The sequence below is a fragment of the Quercus robur genome, chromosome 6 (genome assembly GCF_932294415.1).
Source record: "Quercus robur chromosome 6, dhQueRobu3.1, whole genome shotgun sequence".
NCBI lineage: Eukaryota > Viridiplantae > Streptophyta > Magnoliopsida > Fagales > Fagaceae > Quercus > Quercus robur.
In genome coordinates this window covers 38,376,790-38,393,557 of record NC_065539.1, presented here as the reverse complement: position 1 = coordinate 38,393,557, position 16,768 = coordinate 38,376,790, and the positions used below count along the sequence as shown (strand labels likewise).

Here is a 16,768-nt window from a genome sequence, read left to right as displayed (position 1 = left end):
TGAACTTGTTACCAACCTTGTGATCAATGGAAAATATTTAGGTACTACCAATGCTCTTCTCTCGCAGAAGGGGTGGGTCTCATGGCGGGACCCATATGTGATGCCCACCCTTGATGTGAGAGGAAGGAGCATTGTTCGCAAACTATCTAAGAAATTTTCGTGGTTGGTGTGCCTGTAATTTCAACACTTCACCCTCATTTGTGAATAGATAATTATTTGCCTTCATTAACGTACTCATTACATTATCTTTTTTTTATTTTATATTTTTTATTTATACATGTGTCTACATATTTTATATGATAGTTTAAACTCTAATTTCTGCTCCCATTAGATTATTCTAATTTTCTTTATAAACTACTGAAGGTTAACACTTATCAATTCACTAAGCCCAGCTGGCGATGGCCAGTAGTATGAAAATTATAGTAGGTTTGACTGGTTGGTGTATAGTAATCACATGAATTGTTTTGTTTCCATCTTTCTTCTAACCACTGGTGCAATATGTGTAGTAATTAATAAAGTCGCCATCCTAAGTGTGAATCGGAGAAACACCATTGTGCACTTTTATTGAATTTTTGGAAAGTTGGTAAAAACTGTGCGTTATCATCGGACTCTAATCCCATGTGATAAAAAAATGATGATAATAATAGAAGTGGAAAATTCATAAAGCCCTCAATGAGCTTGCAGCCCAACGACACATACACTTATATTGGAAATTACTGTTTCATGTTATCAATATATATTCCACAAATACAATAACTGCGATATCAAATAAGAAATTCACTTTTTTTCAAGTATGTCTATAGTTAACCCACAAAAATATATAATTTGTACCAACAGTGTACAAAGGGGTGTGAAACAATTAAAACCCTTCCCATATTATGTGTCATGTATAACGGGTTTGCTTCTCCACCGCACCCTAAAAAAAATCATCGATATATCATATAAACCTATGACCCTTCTGATAAATTCAACTATTTTTGTATTTTTCTTACATTTCCTGCTGTTAGGTCTTGATGTGGACCACATGCATATTACACTAGAAAGCACGGACGCGGCTGGGAGGGTGGCGCACCCGAGTCCGACGCGGCGCGACGCGGGACGCGGCGTCCGACGCGGTTGACCGCGAGTCCGGCCGCGTCTGAGTTTTTTTTTTTTTTTTTTTTTTTTTTCTCGGATTCGAGCCGAATCGGCTGGATTCGCGCCGACGCGGCTCGATTCGCGCCGAATCGGCTTCGATTCGCGCCGAATCGGCTTCGATTCGCGCCGAATCGGGCTGATTCGGCCAGAATCGGGCCGTATCGGGTCGTATCGGCCGGCTACCGATACGGCCGAAACAGGCCGGAAACGGCCGAAAACGGCCAAAATCGGCCGAAATTGGCCTTAAAACTTGCCGGAGCAGCCGAAATTCTAATCTCAGATGTGTTTTTTGCCTTCTTCTTTCTTTGTTTTATGAATCAAGTATATTAATGTGTTTTTTAAGAATATTTTAATAGTAAAAATATATAGAAAATATAAATAAAAATATTTTTAATAATTTTTTAATCGCCGAGTCCTGCCGCACCCGCACCCTACTTTTTCAAAAATTGCCGAGTCCCGCACCCGCCCCCGCACCCACACCCGAGTCCCGAAACGCACCCGTGCTTCATAGATATTACATGACCAATATATGGATTTTTTTCGTTTCTATGGGAATGATATATATGTTTAGCGTATAAAAAATCAAAGTAAGAAAATCGAGGAACTATGCGTTAAGTGAAAAGATTCTAAGATTGCATGTTATGGGATATGGTTGCATGGAAAGCATAAGAGCAAAATTCGTTACATGTCACTAGCCTTCACCAGGAGTAACCTTGGTACATTGTCAAACATTTGAACTCTATATGGACCTCCAGAAATTAATAATTGAATAAACAAGAAGAGATGATATCGATTTTGAACTGCTTCTATGATAGGGTATATTTTAAGTGCTGAATGACGAAGGATCTGACGTAATAGGCTCTAGTATTCGTTATAAAAGGCCAAGAAGTCTTGTTGTTTTGAACCATCCAAAGACGAAAGATGACTACTACCAAATACTTCCTAGTTTTGTTCCTTGGAGTGGTGCTTCTAAGCACTGCCTCACTTGCTGACCACCATGAGTCTCCCAAACATGAGCACAAACCTCCTAAGGGAGAAAAGCCACCCCCAAAACACAAGCCACCAACCTCACTGAATAAGGAAGAGAAGCCATTGCCAGAACACAAACCACCAACCCCAGGTAAGGGAGAGAAGCCACCACCACATGATCATCACCCTGGACGCCTTCTATTAGAGTCTACTTCCATTGACGGCAAACCTCCTCCAAAGGGAGAAAAGCCACCACCAAAACACAAGCCACCAACCCCACACGACAAGGAAGAGAAACCACTCCCAGAACACAAGCCACCAAAGGGTAAAGGAGAGAAGCCACCACCAGAGCACAAGCCACCCCACAAACCCCCAACTGCCAACTAAATGCATTGCTAAATCTTTAGAAATAAGAGCTACTGCTTATGTTAGCTATCTTCTCAGTCATTGTATTGAGCTATGTTCATGTTATGTACTCTACTCGTTGTAGTTTTTGTTGTAATTTGATCTGTTTCTTATGAGTATTGACATGCAGTTATGCTTCCTGGTACTTCTATTTCAGTAAGTTGCATCGCTTCCTATATATAGATATAGAAGAACACAAGGTCACGTCTGCATTATTCTCGTGAAGTTTCTAACTTTTTTTTAATATTGACATGTTTTCACATATCTCAATTGAGACCCTTGATATATCAGATACAAGGAAATTAAGATCATTATTCTCATCAGAAAAAAGAAAAAAAGAAAAAAAGAAGAAGATAATTTAAGGGCATTGGACTTGATATAATTATATTAAAATGGATTATTTGGTGGCACGTGACCAAAACCAAAAATTCATTACAGTATAATGCCATGTGCTAGTGGTGTCACTAAAAATAATTGAATTTTGAACTTGAGACCTCACTGTTTCATGAAATTTTAAGAATCACTAGACTAATCTCTTGTGATTGGATTATGTACTTATTAAGCGAAAGAGGAACTTGCAAATTTGTTGCTAACACTACGTAGCACAATGTCCCTTACAGGTTGTTTTTAAGTATTATTATTGTGGTGGCTCAGCCTAATGGAATTAAGGTTTTGGGCTGAAGTCCCCAATTTACTTGTATTGTAGGTCAGAAATATCCAACAATGGGAGGCCCCAAAGGAATAAGTAATAGTAATAATGCAATACTACAACACAACAATCTTACAACATTTGCGCTAGCAGGCTTTTAATTTTTTTTTTTTTTTTTTTTTTGGTGAAAGGGAAAATATATTAAAAACTAACCGAAAACAAAAATCAGTCTATTACAAGATGTTGATGCTTTATCAAGAGCCAACAAATTCACCACCACAGCCGGTGGGATAAAACAAAAAACATACATAGCAAAAAACTTAGCACCTAGTTTGCCTAGTGTATCAACACATTGATTAGCCTCTCTGAACACATGCTCAATCTAAGTCCTGGGAAAAGTCCTCAATCAGTTCTTGCAGCCAAATTGAAGTGGATCCAAAGCAAGGTTAGCAGCAGAGTTTCTCAACAAATGCACAATAGCTAAAGCATCTAATTCAACAATAAGGTTCTCAATTCCTAAAGAGGCAAAATTCAATCTATCACGAAGTGTCCAAAGCTCCGCAACACAGCTAGTAGTGAACCCCACACCCCTCGCAAAACCCCCTAACCATTCTCCCTCACAGTTACGAAGATGGCCGCCACATCCAACTTTGCCAGGATTTCCCATTGCCGACCCATCAGTGTTAAGGGTAATCCACCCTACGGGAGGCCTTTTCCAAGCCATTTGAATGACAGCTTTACTGGGGTTTGATTTACTACCTAGACCAATAGAAAAAAATTTTGCCCCTTTCTTCACACAAGTACCAATCAGGTTTGGCTCCACCACACCTAATCTAAAAATAAAAGCATTTCTTTGCAGCCATAAATGCCAAATTCCCATAGGAAAAAGAACCTCCCAAGGTATTCCCAAGTGATTGGAGGAAAAAGAATTAACAGCATTGACTTTAAGTCAATCAAGAAGAGGTAAAGAAAATGAATTGAGAAGAGGATGGGGAACACAAGCTTTTTCCAAAATAACTTGGCATATTTACAATCACGTAGCACATGGATGATGGATTCAGAACACTCCATAAATAACGGGCAGTAACTGTCAAGAGTGAAACCTCTTGAACCTAAGACTTCAAATGTGGTAATGCTATTATGGCTGACCAGCCAAAAGAAGAAGATAATTCTAAGATTCGACTTGATTTTTCAGACCCAAGAGATTGGAGAAGAACAAAGGTTCATGGGATTTAACCCTTTAGCCATAACATATGCAGCTTTAAGAGAGAAGGAGCCGTTATTAGAAAAAGCCCAAGTTGAGGAATCTTGAATTATTCGTAAAAGGAGTGGCAGAAATGGCTTGAATGATGATATCTGGAAGTTGCAACGAAAGGATAGCCATCCCATTTTCTTTGACATCCCAAACAGAGCGAGCTTCCTCTTGGAGAGACAAAGGTCCTTAAACTAGATTCCTAATAGGCCCCAAAGGATGACAAAAGTCTTTCCAAAAATTTACAGAACGTCCATTATAAATGGTCCATTTAAGGCCTTACATAAAAATTGGGTCTCCTTTCTTACATGCTACCCAAATAATTGAACCATTCTTTTTCCTGCCAACAAAAGAACCTGAAAGGTATTTCTTAATGAGAATTTTTGCCCATAGAGCTTCGGGGTTATTAGCAATTCTCTAGCAAAGTTTGGCAAGCAAAGCTTCATTTCTAGCTCTCATTTGGAAAATACCAAGGCCACCATACTGTTTGGGGAGAGTGAGTATTCCCATTAACAAGATGCACCTTTCTCTTATCTTGGGTAAAGCTCGAAAGGAAATCTCTATTAAGCTTATTAGTAGCAGAACAAGTCTTAATAGGGAGAGCATGGCATTGCATATAGTAATCTGGTATAGGGTGGATGCAGATTTAATGAGCACAAGTCTACCTGTAGGGGATAATACTTTGGCCCTCCACCCGGCCAATTTGGACTGGACTTTGTCAATAACAAAGTTGAAAGTGTTACAATTACAACCATTATAAAAAATAGGAAACCCAAGATATCTCCCAATCTCATATGTGGCTTGAATTACCAACTTGTTACAAATAGAAATTTTAGTTTGGGCATCCACATTAGGGGATAAAACAATACGAGACTTGCCTTTGCTGAGTTTCTGGCTAGAAATTCCACAAAAACTATCAAGGACCCCCCAAAATAGCCTCACTGTTTCTGGTATTTACCTTAGCAAATAAAAGTAAGTCATTTGCAAAGAAAACATGAGAGAACCCTGGGCCACCTGAGAAGCCTTAACAACAGTCCATTCTCTACTTTCACAACTCTTGGTGATAAGAGAGCTCATGTATTTGATGCAAAGAAGAAAAATATAAGGAGATATAGGGTCTCCCTGTCTAATACCTCTTGAAGGAGAGAAAGCTTCTAGTTTACTACCATTAAACAAAAGGGAGGTAGAGGTTGTAGAAATGCAGCTAAGAATAAGCTCCGAGAAATTCTTAGGAAAACCAAAATGATCTAGGACCATCCTAATGAAACTCCACTCTAATCTATCATAAACTTTCTCAAGGTTGATTTTAATCACCATAAATCCTTCCCTCCCTTTTCTCCTTTTCAGAGAATGGATGAGTTCTTGAGCTATGATGACATTGTCAGAACTTCTTTTTCCTACCATAAAGGCTGATTGAAGTGGGGAAACAAGAGAAGGAATAAGGTGTCTAAGTATATGAACAAGAATTTTAGACAAAATCATGTAGATAGAGTTACAAAGACTAATAGGCCTAAAATGGCTAATAGAGGTCAGGCCATCCTGCTTAGGAATGAGAGTCACCAAGGTTTGATTAGGATGGGGGGGATTTTCCTATCAAGAAAAATTTGCTTGATTTCATACCTAACAAAATCACCAACATTCCCCTAGAACCTTTTGAAGAAGCTAGCATGAATACCACTAGGCCTTAGAGCTTTGAAGGGTTTCATGGCAAACAAGGCATTAGAGATTTCCAAATCAAAGGGAGGGAGACTTAGGGTTTCAACATCCACCTGAGTTATTTGGTCACACCACCCCGAGTTAATTTGATTGGATATACTACTAGAAGCCATCTCAATTTGGTATAAGGACTTAAACCCATTCAAAAACAAACTTTTAACTTCCTCCATGTCGTGGGTTAAGATACCATATTCATTTTCAATACAAGCGATCTTGTTAAAACTTCTTCTAATCAGTGTAGTCAAATGGAAAAAGGAAGTTTTTCTCTCCCCATGCACAATCCAATTAGACCTTGCCTTTATAGCCCATATATCCTCTTCCCATTGGAGAATTTGATTGAACTCATCTGAAAGTTGGGCTTGGAGCTTTAAAAGAAAAGGATTAAGATGGTTAGCAATAGTTCTCTGGATGCCCAAAATTCGAGCAAGAGTAAGTCTCTTATTAGCAAAGACATTACCAAAAATTTTCTTATTCCAAACTTTAGCTTTAATAGTAAATTCATCAACTGCCACTGGGAGATTGAGATCCCTACCTTCCCAAGCTTCATTAACCACTTTGGGAAAATTATGGTGACTCATCCACATGGGTTGGAAGCAAAAAGGTCTATTAGAGCTTAAAGGAGGAGGATGAGATAGATTCAAAAGAAGAGGACAATGGTCAAAGTTTACCTAAGCTAAGTGAGTAACATTAGCCTTTGAGAAAAGAGATTTCCAACTAGGATTAGCCCAGCATCTGTCCAACCTAAGTTGGATTAAGTCAGCCAAGCCTCTCTTATTGGTCCAAGTATACTTTAGCCCAGAAAACCTCAAATCAAGCATACCACAAAAATTCATACAATCCACATACGGACTAATTCTTCTTTAGCTAATAGGATTACCCTCAAACTTCTCATGCTCATTCATTGCTTCGTTAAAATCTCCCATTAAGGCCCATGGGAGGTTATGTAGGCCCACAAGAAGTTTCAAATTATCCCATAAAACAAGTCTCTCACAAAGTCTAGGACTAGCATAAATAGAACTAAGAATCCAAGAATAAGAATGAGAGCTTACGCGAATAAGGGCATGAATTTCCTGCTTGGTGGTGGATACCACTTCCACTTGAACCAGGTCAAACTGCCACAGTAGCCAAATGCCTCCAACGAAGCCAATGGTATTAGAGTACACAGCTCCATCAAAAGGAAGAGAAGCCATAATACTTTTAGCTCTATTTCCACTTAAGTGAGTTTTCCGTAATACCATGATAATAAGGTGATGCTAATTCACAAGGTCCAAAATAGTCTCTTTGAAGAAGGGCTTATATGCACCTCTGCAATTCCAAATAAGAATATTCATTATAGCAAAAGGATTGGTGGTGGAATCAAAACAAATAGGGGAAGATCTATCCCCTATATCCCTCAAGCTCCATGCTTGCCTCAACAGGGACTTCATCCTTATCATCTCTGAAAACAGATTTACCGAGTGTTTCCATACTCCCAGGTTCCCCTCTGTGCACTTGACCAAAATTGTATGCATGATCCTGGGAGCAGAGAACTAGAGGAGCTTCACCCAATGAATATTTCCCATCGTTGCACACTCCACTAGTCTCCCAAACAATATCTTTCTCTCTATGATCATGGGTTCGATCAGGTCCATTTCCAGCTCACACAGAGAGAGTTCTAAAAGGGGCGGATTTGAATGCCTCATGAACAGCCTAAAGTTTTTCAGAGGAATGGGAGCGAGGGCTGGACAATCTATGACGAACTGTCACCATGGATTTGGAGTCAAGATCCATGCCTCGTCTGTTATCAAAAGGAAACCCAGTTGCCTGCTTTCCTCGGTTAAAGGAAAGATGTTCAACCAAGCCTTCATCAGATCCTTCTCGAACCACCCCATGATGTGAGTGGGGTCCCTACGAATCATTTTTATTGTGTCTTCCCCTATGGGGATGAGCTTGTTCTGATAAAAAATTGTCTAGTGCTCCTAAGGAGGGTTCATGGTTAGCTATGGAGGTGGTGTGAGGGGTGCGTAGGGCTTGGGTACTCTAAGAGGATGAAGGGTTTGGATAAGCAATATTATGATTAGATCCAGCTGAAAAATTGAAAGCTCTAAAGGGTAGGTTTGAAATTGTCTAGGAAGGATCACCAAACAATTGGGCAAGGATGCCTCTAGATTTGGCGCTTCTTCTCTTGGGACTCAAACTTTTCCCGTTGCCATTCTTTCTAGAGCTAGCTTTTTTATACTTATCAATAGGGATTGTGACTGGTTTGGGTGTGGGGCCCAAGATTTTTCTTTTCCCTTCTCTACGGCAAGGTTGGGCATCAAATGCAAGCTCACCAACTTTTTCTTTAGATGTGACATCTCCATTAGAGCTTTTCTCCAAAGGCAAACTAAGGGTCCCTTGATGTGCCTTTCCTTTCCTTCTACTCACCACCATCCACTCCCCATACGTCTTGTCTTTAGAAGTAGAGCTAAGGATAACTTCTGATGATTCTAGGGAAGGAGAAGCATTATCAAACATGACTTTATGAGAGTCCTAGGTAGGTTGTTCTCTAATCAGATAAGCACAAGACTCCTTACAGTGACCAATACATCCACAACCAAATCAAAGAGAGTTCAGACCTTCATATTGCATCATCTGGACCATTTTGCCAATTTGAATAGTATTAATCAAGGGTTTATCAAGGTTCACTTGAACACATAGTCTAGCAAAATGACCCCTAACATTGGAAGCTGTATGAGAATCAATATGTAAAATAGGACCTATTGCCTGGCCAATCTTCAAGAGGGCACTCGGCTCATAAAATTCAATGGGAAGCTCTAGAAGCCTTATCCAAACTGCCACCGATGAGAGAAAGGTAGTTGAGACTTTGAATTCCAGTTCCCATTGACGAATAGTAAGAAACTATTGGCCAATGAACCAAGGCCCACCCATCAAAACTTTGTCTAAATCTTGTGGACAGTCAAACTTGATCAAGAAATAAACGTGTCCTAGATCAATGCAGTCTAGCTTACCAGAAGGATTCCATAAGCTGCAAATCCTAGAAGATAAAAATGAAAAACCAACATTTCTACCATAAGTTTTTACAATAATAGCAGACAACCATGGGGCTCTCATCCTTGCTTTATCTTCCCTAGAGAACAAAACAGATGCCCATCCTTCGTGAGCTGGCTCTTCATCAATATCAGACTCCTCTTCCTCTTGCATGATACCTTGAAGCCCAAAGGCCTGTTTAAATGCTCCAGGAATCGCTCCCATGAGCTTTTCCTTAGAGTTTCCTAGAAAAGGGCCGACATTGAGTGCTTCCCCAGCTGGGGTGTTGGACGTATCATGGTGATCTTTAAGTTTCTTCGTACTTCTGGCTAACATGTCTTCTTCCTCTCAAGAGCATTCCATTAAGCTAATAACAACCTACTCTTTTTACCATAACAGTAATGTGAACACAACTATCTTTTGATTCGAAGGTGTCAACAAATCTAATTGGTCCAGCAGGGTTTTAAGTTAATATCGACACACCAGGCTAATAATGGTAATAATAATAATAATAATAATAATAATAAATATTATTATTAATAATATTCATACCAATTGCTACTACTTCTAACCTATATTCCTATATTCCTATAGCTACTAGTTGGATATGTTCATGTTAATTTTATGCACTTAAGTAGTGTCCATATTCCATGCCTGTCTTTACCTATGAACATATACAAGCAGCAGAAGTAGAACATCCTCCATCCAAACTGTTAAACTACTAACAAGTCTAGCAAGTATAGACATGCACTTTATTCTTGTTATGTAGAAATTTCATTGGAACCTATGATATGATATGTTGGTTTGGGCTTTCTTAGGTCGAAGTTTTTGTGTGACCTTTTCTTTAAACTATATAAATACTAGTACAATAAATTCATCTAGAAAAAAAGGATTAAAAAAAAATAGAGAAAAGAAATGTTGATTGGTGCCTTCATAGAATATAATATGATTCACTTCATAGCTAGATTTGAGACTTGCCAACAATAAAAACAAAAATAAACAAAGTGCAATTCAAAATTTTAAATGTGGTATCATGTATGTCATTGGTCAAAATATCAATTTTGTTAAAGATATCAATTTTTTCACCCAAAAAAAAAAAAAAAAATTCACTCTCCCACCTATTTACCTCCCATTTGTATAATCCATCATGTACAAAAAAGAAAAGGTAAGTAGTATACAAAATTTTAAAATAAAATCTCCGATGCCTATATAATTCAATATACATGTATTGGTTTGATATCCTTCATATTTTCATTATGCAAAATTGGTCTCAGACTCGGACCTTGTCATCTTCATTTTACGGTGTGTTCCTTGAGTTCATCTCTTCTCTATATTAAACGTGCGGCTTGACTGACAAATCAAAATTACTTCACCTTATGAAGTAGTTTTATGAATCACATCTCTAAATCCTGGATTGAGCTTAAAGATCCATGTGTTCTTATCATAGATTGGACTTTTATGATCATGTCCTCTCTCTACATATTTTAGACTTTATAAATCTATGACGCACATTTTTTTTGAGCTTTAGAAGCTATAACTCTACATTTTGGGTTTTAGAATGTACATTACATCTACACTAGTTTGGACATTGGAATAAAAAGGTCACTCGAGCCAACAACTTTTACAAGCTATACAAGGACAACAAATTACTTGAAGCCTAGTCTAGAATTAAGTCAGACATAGCCAGTTTATTGATGATCCTTTTTAATTTTTTTTTTATTATATATAATTCAATAGCAATAATGGGGGAGGAGAGATTTTTTAATTCCTGAATGCTTCGATTGGAAACACTAAGGTCTAAGTGACATTAACTAGTTGAACTACAAGATTCTAGACACTTATTGATAGCTTGGGGATAACAAAAAGTGCAAAAAGCCTTTAGTTAAACAAGGAAGAGCATGTCAATTAACATTATGCAAGAAAATTTCATAAACAAATTTAGCACCCATGGCAAATTAAGCTAACACCACTACTTGTGTCAATACTTAGTGTCATATCTTTTGCTCAAAGCTAATCCCAAACTAGGAGAACCAAGGAAGGTTGTGATAGGTTGACAGCCAACATAAACGTTAGTGACTCTATTGTGAACGAATCCATTACAAATACTTGTTAGGACTCATATTTTTCAACATTTAAATCACGCAAAATAGTTTTCAAGTTCCACTACCAAACATGTCATTAATCTCCTGAAATATAGGCTGTCAAATCTACTTGATAAGCTTCCTAGGGAAGGGAACCCATTCCCAACATAATAGGGATTAGACTAGGGTATTTGTGTTAAAGATTTGTTTAATATTATCACGTATTACTATTTGGTTTGTTTAGTTTTGAATTTTTGTGTGTGTTATTAAATGTCAGTCTTTGCATAGTTTTATATTTTAGGCTTTGTTTGGTTACAAACAAGGGAAGAGAAGAGAAAAGAAATGAATAATAGAAAGGAAATGAGAAAGAAAATAAAAGAAATCAAATCTGTCATGTATGTTTGGAAATAGGAAGAGAAGGAGAAAAGAAAAGAGAAAAATGCATTTTTCTTTCTTTTCTTTGATTTGCAATAAGAAAGGAAATCAAAAGAAAATATATGTTTTTTCACTCTTATGCCCATATAAATGTGAAAAATGTATAAAGGTTATGGGCAAATATGTAAATTTATGTTATTTATGTGGGCTCATTTTTTTTTTTTTTTTTTGGAACCATTGTATCCCTTCAAATCTACCCAAATTGGGTGGATTGCAAATCTGTGAGCTCAAGGGAAATGGTTTCTGCCTTTTTTTTTTCTTCCATGGTAACCAAACTGAGGAAAAGACTACATTTCCTATCATTTCTCTTTTCTTCCTTTCTTCTCTACCTATAAGAAAAGGAGAGGTGGGGTTCTCGAGAGGCTTATAGAGAAGAAGTAGGGTAATGCCCCTACGAAGCTAGGGCAACCATGATTTGACCTTGCCACATTTCGATGCCATCCCTACCGGAGCTTTCAAGAGTTATTTTTCCCCTGTTTTTTTTTTTTTTTTTTTTTTCAATAGATATGAGTTGCAGCACAAAGAACGAAGAAGATTAGGGGGAGGGAATAAGGGGAAAATGAGAAAAAATAAATAGGTTCAATTGTTTATAGTTCCCTCCTATTAATGTTTAAGGACATTTTGATCATTTTAAAATGATTCATAATAGTCAATTCAGTAATTAAACTAATAAATAACTTTTTTGTTTGGTTTAATTACTATTTTAGTTTCTAACATTTGCAATATATTTTGAAGTGGTCCCTTACATTAAATGCATTAGTTTAGTCCTAAACTTTTTGATATTTTGTCAAATAGTTTCTGTTTGTTTTTAGACCCCTTAACACAACTGAATTAACCTAATAAATTAGCCAAGTGATTACTTAATCCAAATTTCAGATCTAGGTTAACACAATTATATAATCATATCAATGTAAAGCGCAGAATATAAATAACACAAAGATATGATAACCCAGGAAACCACACCGGTAAAAACCTAGAGAGGATTTAATCTAGCTATCCTCAAGGTAAACCTAAATCCACCATGAAAGAATCGAAGTTTTACAATAGCAACTTAGACCACTAACATCCTATTGCTACCCACCAGTAGAAACTTACTGACACGACCACGTGCAAGCTCCGAGACCACAGACTCCTTTTTTCTTGGATTCTTCAGCAATTACAAGCACACCAGCTTGTGTTTCTTTAAGCTCTTTAATGTAGCAACTGAATCGATCACTAAGTTCTTGACATAGTCTTGAATCTTGGAAACCCAAAGTATGTGTGAAGGCAATCACCTCTTGATCTCATAAAAGATTCACACACACAGCATAAGGAACTTGTAAAACGTGGCTAGGGTTTTCACTTTTATACTTAAGACAAAACATAAAACCCTACACATCAAACGAGCCTAGGCTGAGTTGGAAAATTCTGCAGAAAAACATTATGCTTGAGTTTCGATCGATCAAGTCTAATTCTCGATCGATCAAGCCAGACAAAATTGCACAATAAATTCTGCAGTAACTCAATTCCAACTTTACATAAAACGCATACACTTTGAGCAAGCCTAAACAATGCTAAAACCTGTTTTGACCATGGTTTACCAACAATACAAATTACAGTTCTAATACATTAGTTCCTAATTCTTAGAACTTAACAGTTTCCGTTGTAAGTGTTAGGTGGAAAAAGCTATTGGCACCAAATTATTATATTTTATACAATTGCAACAAAATTATTATTTAAATCTCACTGTTTTGCCACATCTATTTTTTTATAACCATCACTTAATGGTATGAACTATTTTGATATAACACTAAACGATTAAATACAAAACTAACACATTTAAATGTCATGGATCATTTTAAAGACAAATGATAATTAAATTTTTTTTTTCTCCTCATTAGATTATTTACCTAAAAAAAAAAAAAAAAAAAAAAAAAGAATGGACTAAGTTAGACTACATACTTGGTTGTAGCCAATGGCTATATCTCCCACTAAAAAATTAAACATGGCTACGTTTTTTGAAAAATCCAACTATTAGATTGCATTTTTTTATATGATTTTAACATACATGGCAAATTTCATATTAATCAAATATTATTTATTATTCAAACCATAACTTATTTTCTATACATAATTTTTTATTATAATAAATTGAAATTTAAACATTTGATTGATGACATAACAATTGATTTTTGATCTTTTGAAAATTTTGCAAGTATGAAGAATATAAGAAGAAAAATATAATCTAACAGTAGATTTGTCAAAAATTCACATCTAATAAAAAAATGCCAAATTTTAAAACTCACTCTCTAAGTTTCACTATTTTTTCATTTTAGTCCTCTACGTTTGCAATTTTTCATTTAAGTTTTTTAAGTTTCAAAATACCCCAAATTTAGACTTTAGTTATCTTGTCATCTACTGTTGCCGTTAAATCACCAAAACTACGCCGTTTTACCCTTAATTTAAATTTTAAATTTTATTTTATTATTTTTTTAAAAAAAAATTAAGAAAAGCATAGAAAATTACAAGAAAAAAAATTCTTTGTCCCCAAGAAAAAATTTACTGATCAACATTTCCAAAAAAAAAATAAATAAACAAAAAATAAAAATAAAAAACTTGAAAGCAATTAGTTGGGTCTGTGAATTGTTTGCTGCAACATGTTGTGGCAACTTGACCTTGATGCTTCTTCCAAACAGTATTCAACCAAACTGCAGCTTCTTCCAATATTTATTTTCTATATCTTGGTTATCTCCTCTAAGGTTTCTAGGGCTGTAGATTGCAAAAATGAAAATATAATTAGGACAACTGTTACTATGGACAAGTCTAGCAAGTTTGGTCCTGGAGTATTTCGGGGCAAAAGACTATATCTATTGCAGCGATCTAATGGTTCATTACAATATATCTCATATATATGGGCAATTCAAAAAAGTGCCACAATATGTGACATATAGCGGCATTTTTTGAAACCGCTGCAAAAACTTGAATTTTTAGTAGTGAAAATACAAGCTGCCATCGAATCAATTCCTTCCAACGATGATCAATGGATTAAAGTTCATATATATATATATATATATATATATATATATATATATATTTTTAAATACGTTTGTTAGGAAATAAATAATGAAATAAAAAATAAATTTTAAATTTATGGCAAAACGACATAGTTTTGGTGATTTAATGGCAATAGACAACAGTGGATGGTATGGTAATAGAAGTCTAAATTGGGGTTTTTGAAAATTAGAGGACTGAAACAAAAGAAAATAAACTTAAATGACTGAAATGAAAAGTAGTGAAACTTATAAGGTGAGTTTTAAATTTTGGCCTAAAAAAAATGAAAGGAGTTGTAGTTATTGAAATGACTATTGTGTGGACGAGGATCCCTAATCCCATTTAAATGGACTGCCAAGATTATTTCTGAGGATGCATCTCGAACCTCGGGGACGAGCATTAGTTAACCATGAGACAAGCACCAACTGACCTTAGGGATGAGCAGTAACCATGAGAAGCGCATGAAGTTAAAATATCACTGAGGGAAGAAAGTAGACTCGGCATGGGTTACGAGGGGGATGAAAGGAGAAGGGTGTAGAAGTTATCCCCTCCGCATTAAATGCAAGACAACTACTCCTCTGGCCACATTAATGAGGAAATGACCATGAACGATGGTGGCACTTGCTTGCTCACTCCCAAGTGCAGGAGATCGTAGCAATATAATTTTCGGAGTATCGAGGTCGAACCACAAGGAGCAGGGTAAATTCAAAGACAACGTAATTAAATAACAATTTGGGTAAAGATGAAAAATACTTTTGCTTGGTGATTGTTAACAAGAATAATAATAAAAATTGATTTAAATCAATAATGTAAATACTAGGGCATCGGGGCATTTTCCTTTATCGATATGAAATTCTTTGTGATCTAAAAAAAATCTATTTCATAATTGATTGTCCTTATACAATTAAAAACTTATGATTCGGTTGAGCTGAGACAATTCAAGAACGCATGATAACCTCGATTAATAATACGGTTAGAAAAGTTTTCAGAAAAACCCATTCACTTTAAAACCTGATTTCTATTTGAAACTATTAAAAATTCATCTAAACAATAAGAAAAACATGATTGAACTTATTGAAAGAATGGAAGAACTAATACATCAAAAGAAATCTAATTGAACAATCAAATATGTTGTTGATAAAATCCTAGAAAGAATCACATTGAATATTCATACCATATAGAAGAAACGTAACCCCTAGCCCTAGCAAAGAGTTTAGTCTGCCATTAGAGAAAGAAAAATACAAGGTTTTCTCTCCAAAATTCGTTCTACACAGCCTCCCTTCAAAACCCTAATGTCTAAGTGTCCAAAGAAAATAAAACATTTACTATTTTAATTTCTGTCCAGGTTTACAGCAGTAACTTGCGAGTTAATTTCGGCCATCAAAAATTGAGAATTTAGAAAAACTCAAAACTGGAAAGTTGTAGATATTTAAATCACGGTTCCAACCCATCTAGTCTTGTGTGAATTGGATTTTTGAGGAGAAAGATACGCCCAAAATACTGATCAGTGCTCAAATCAGATTTTTCCATTTCAGATTCTCCCTCTTTGATTTCTTTCCTTATTTGAAGCTTCCAATCATGGTAGACAATCCAGGCACTCCAACTGCACCTCCTTAGACATTTAAGTATGGTCCTTTAGCTCCACTTTAATTCTAGTTTGGCCTCCATTCTCTCACAAATTCTTGTAAACTCATCTTTCTCATATGATTTCCTGAAAGTGGAAAATTACACACAATGAATAGCATCTTATTCAAGAAATTATGTAAAGATAAATAATAGGGACTAGTGCAAATCATGGCTTAATTATACAAACTAAGCATAGTAATAAGGAGATAACGTCCACATAAATATATAACAAGTACACATTTTAAGGCGTTATCACACCCCCCAACTTAAATCTTGCTAGTCCCTAGCAATCCACAAAGCACACATGTCTACTAAAAGTGAAAAATTAAAACTAAAATACAAGCCACTTTCGTAGGCTACACGACTGCACTTCCCATGTGCAGCAAGTCTTTGAATCCCTAGGTCACCCTAGTGGACGAGTTTACTCTCGTGAGGGTTTGCAATGACTCTACCCACAAA

At 36.2% G+C, this 16,768-nt stretch overlaps 1 protein-coding gene across 1 annotated transcript; it reads left to right on the top strand.

Moving 5' to 3' along the window:
* The first annotated feature begins 2,049 nt into the window (after positions 1–2,049).
* LOC126688672 (early nodulin-75-like) lies at positions 2,050–2,656 on the top strand. Its single transcript, XM_050383446.1, has one exon. The coding sequence runs from the start codon at positions 2,059–2,061 to the stop codon at positions 2,491–2,493; it is 435 nt and encodes a 144-aa protein (XP_050239403.1). The 5' UTR covers positions 2,050–2,058; the 3' UTR covers positions 2,494–2,656.
* Positions 2,657–16,768: the final 14,112 nt, after the last annotated feature.

Excerpts from the sequence above, each read along its gene's own strand:
- LOC126688672 (XM_050383446.1), top strand. The coding sequence starts at position 2,059 with ATGACTACTACCAAATACTTCCTAGTTTTGTTCCTTGGAGTGGTGCTT.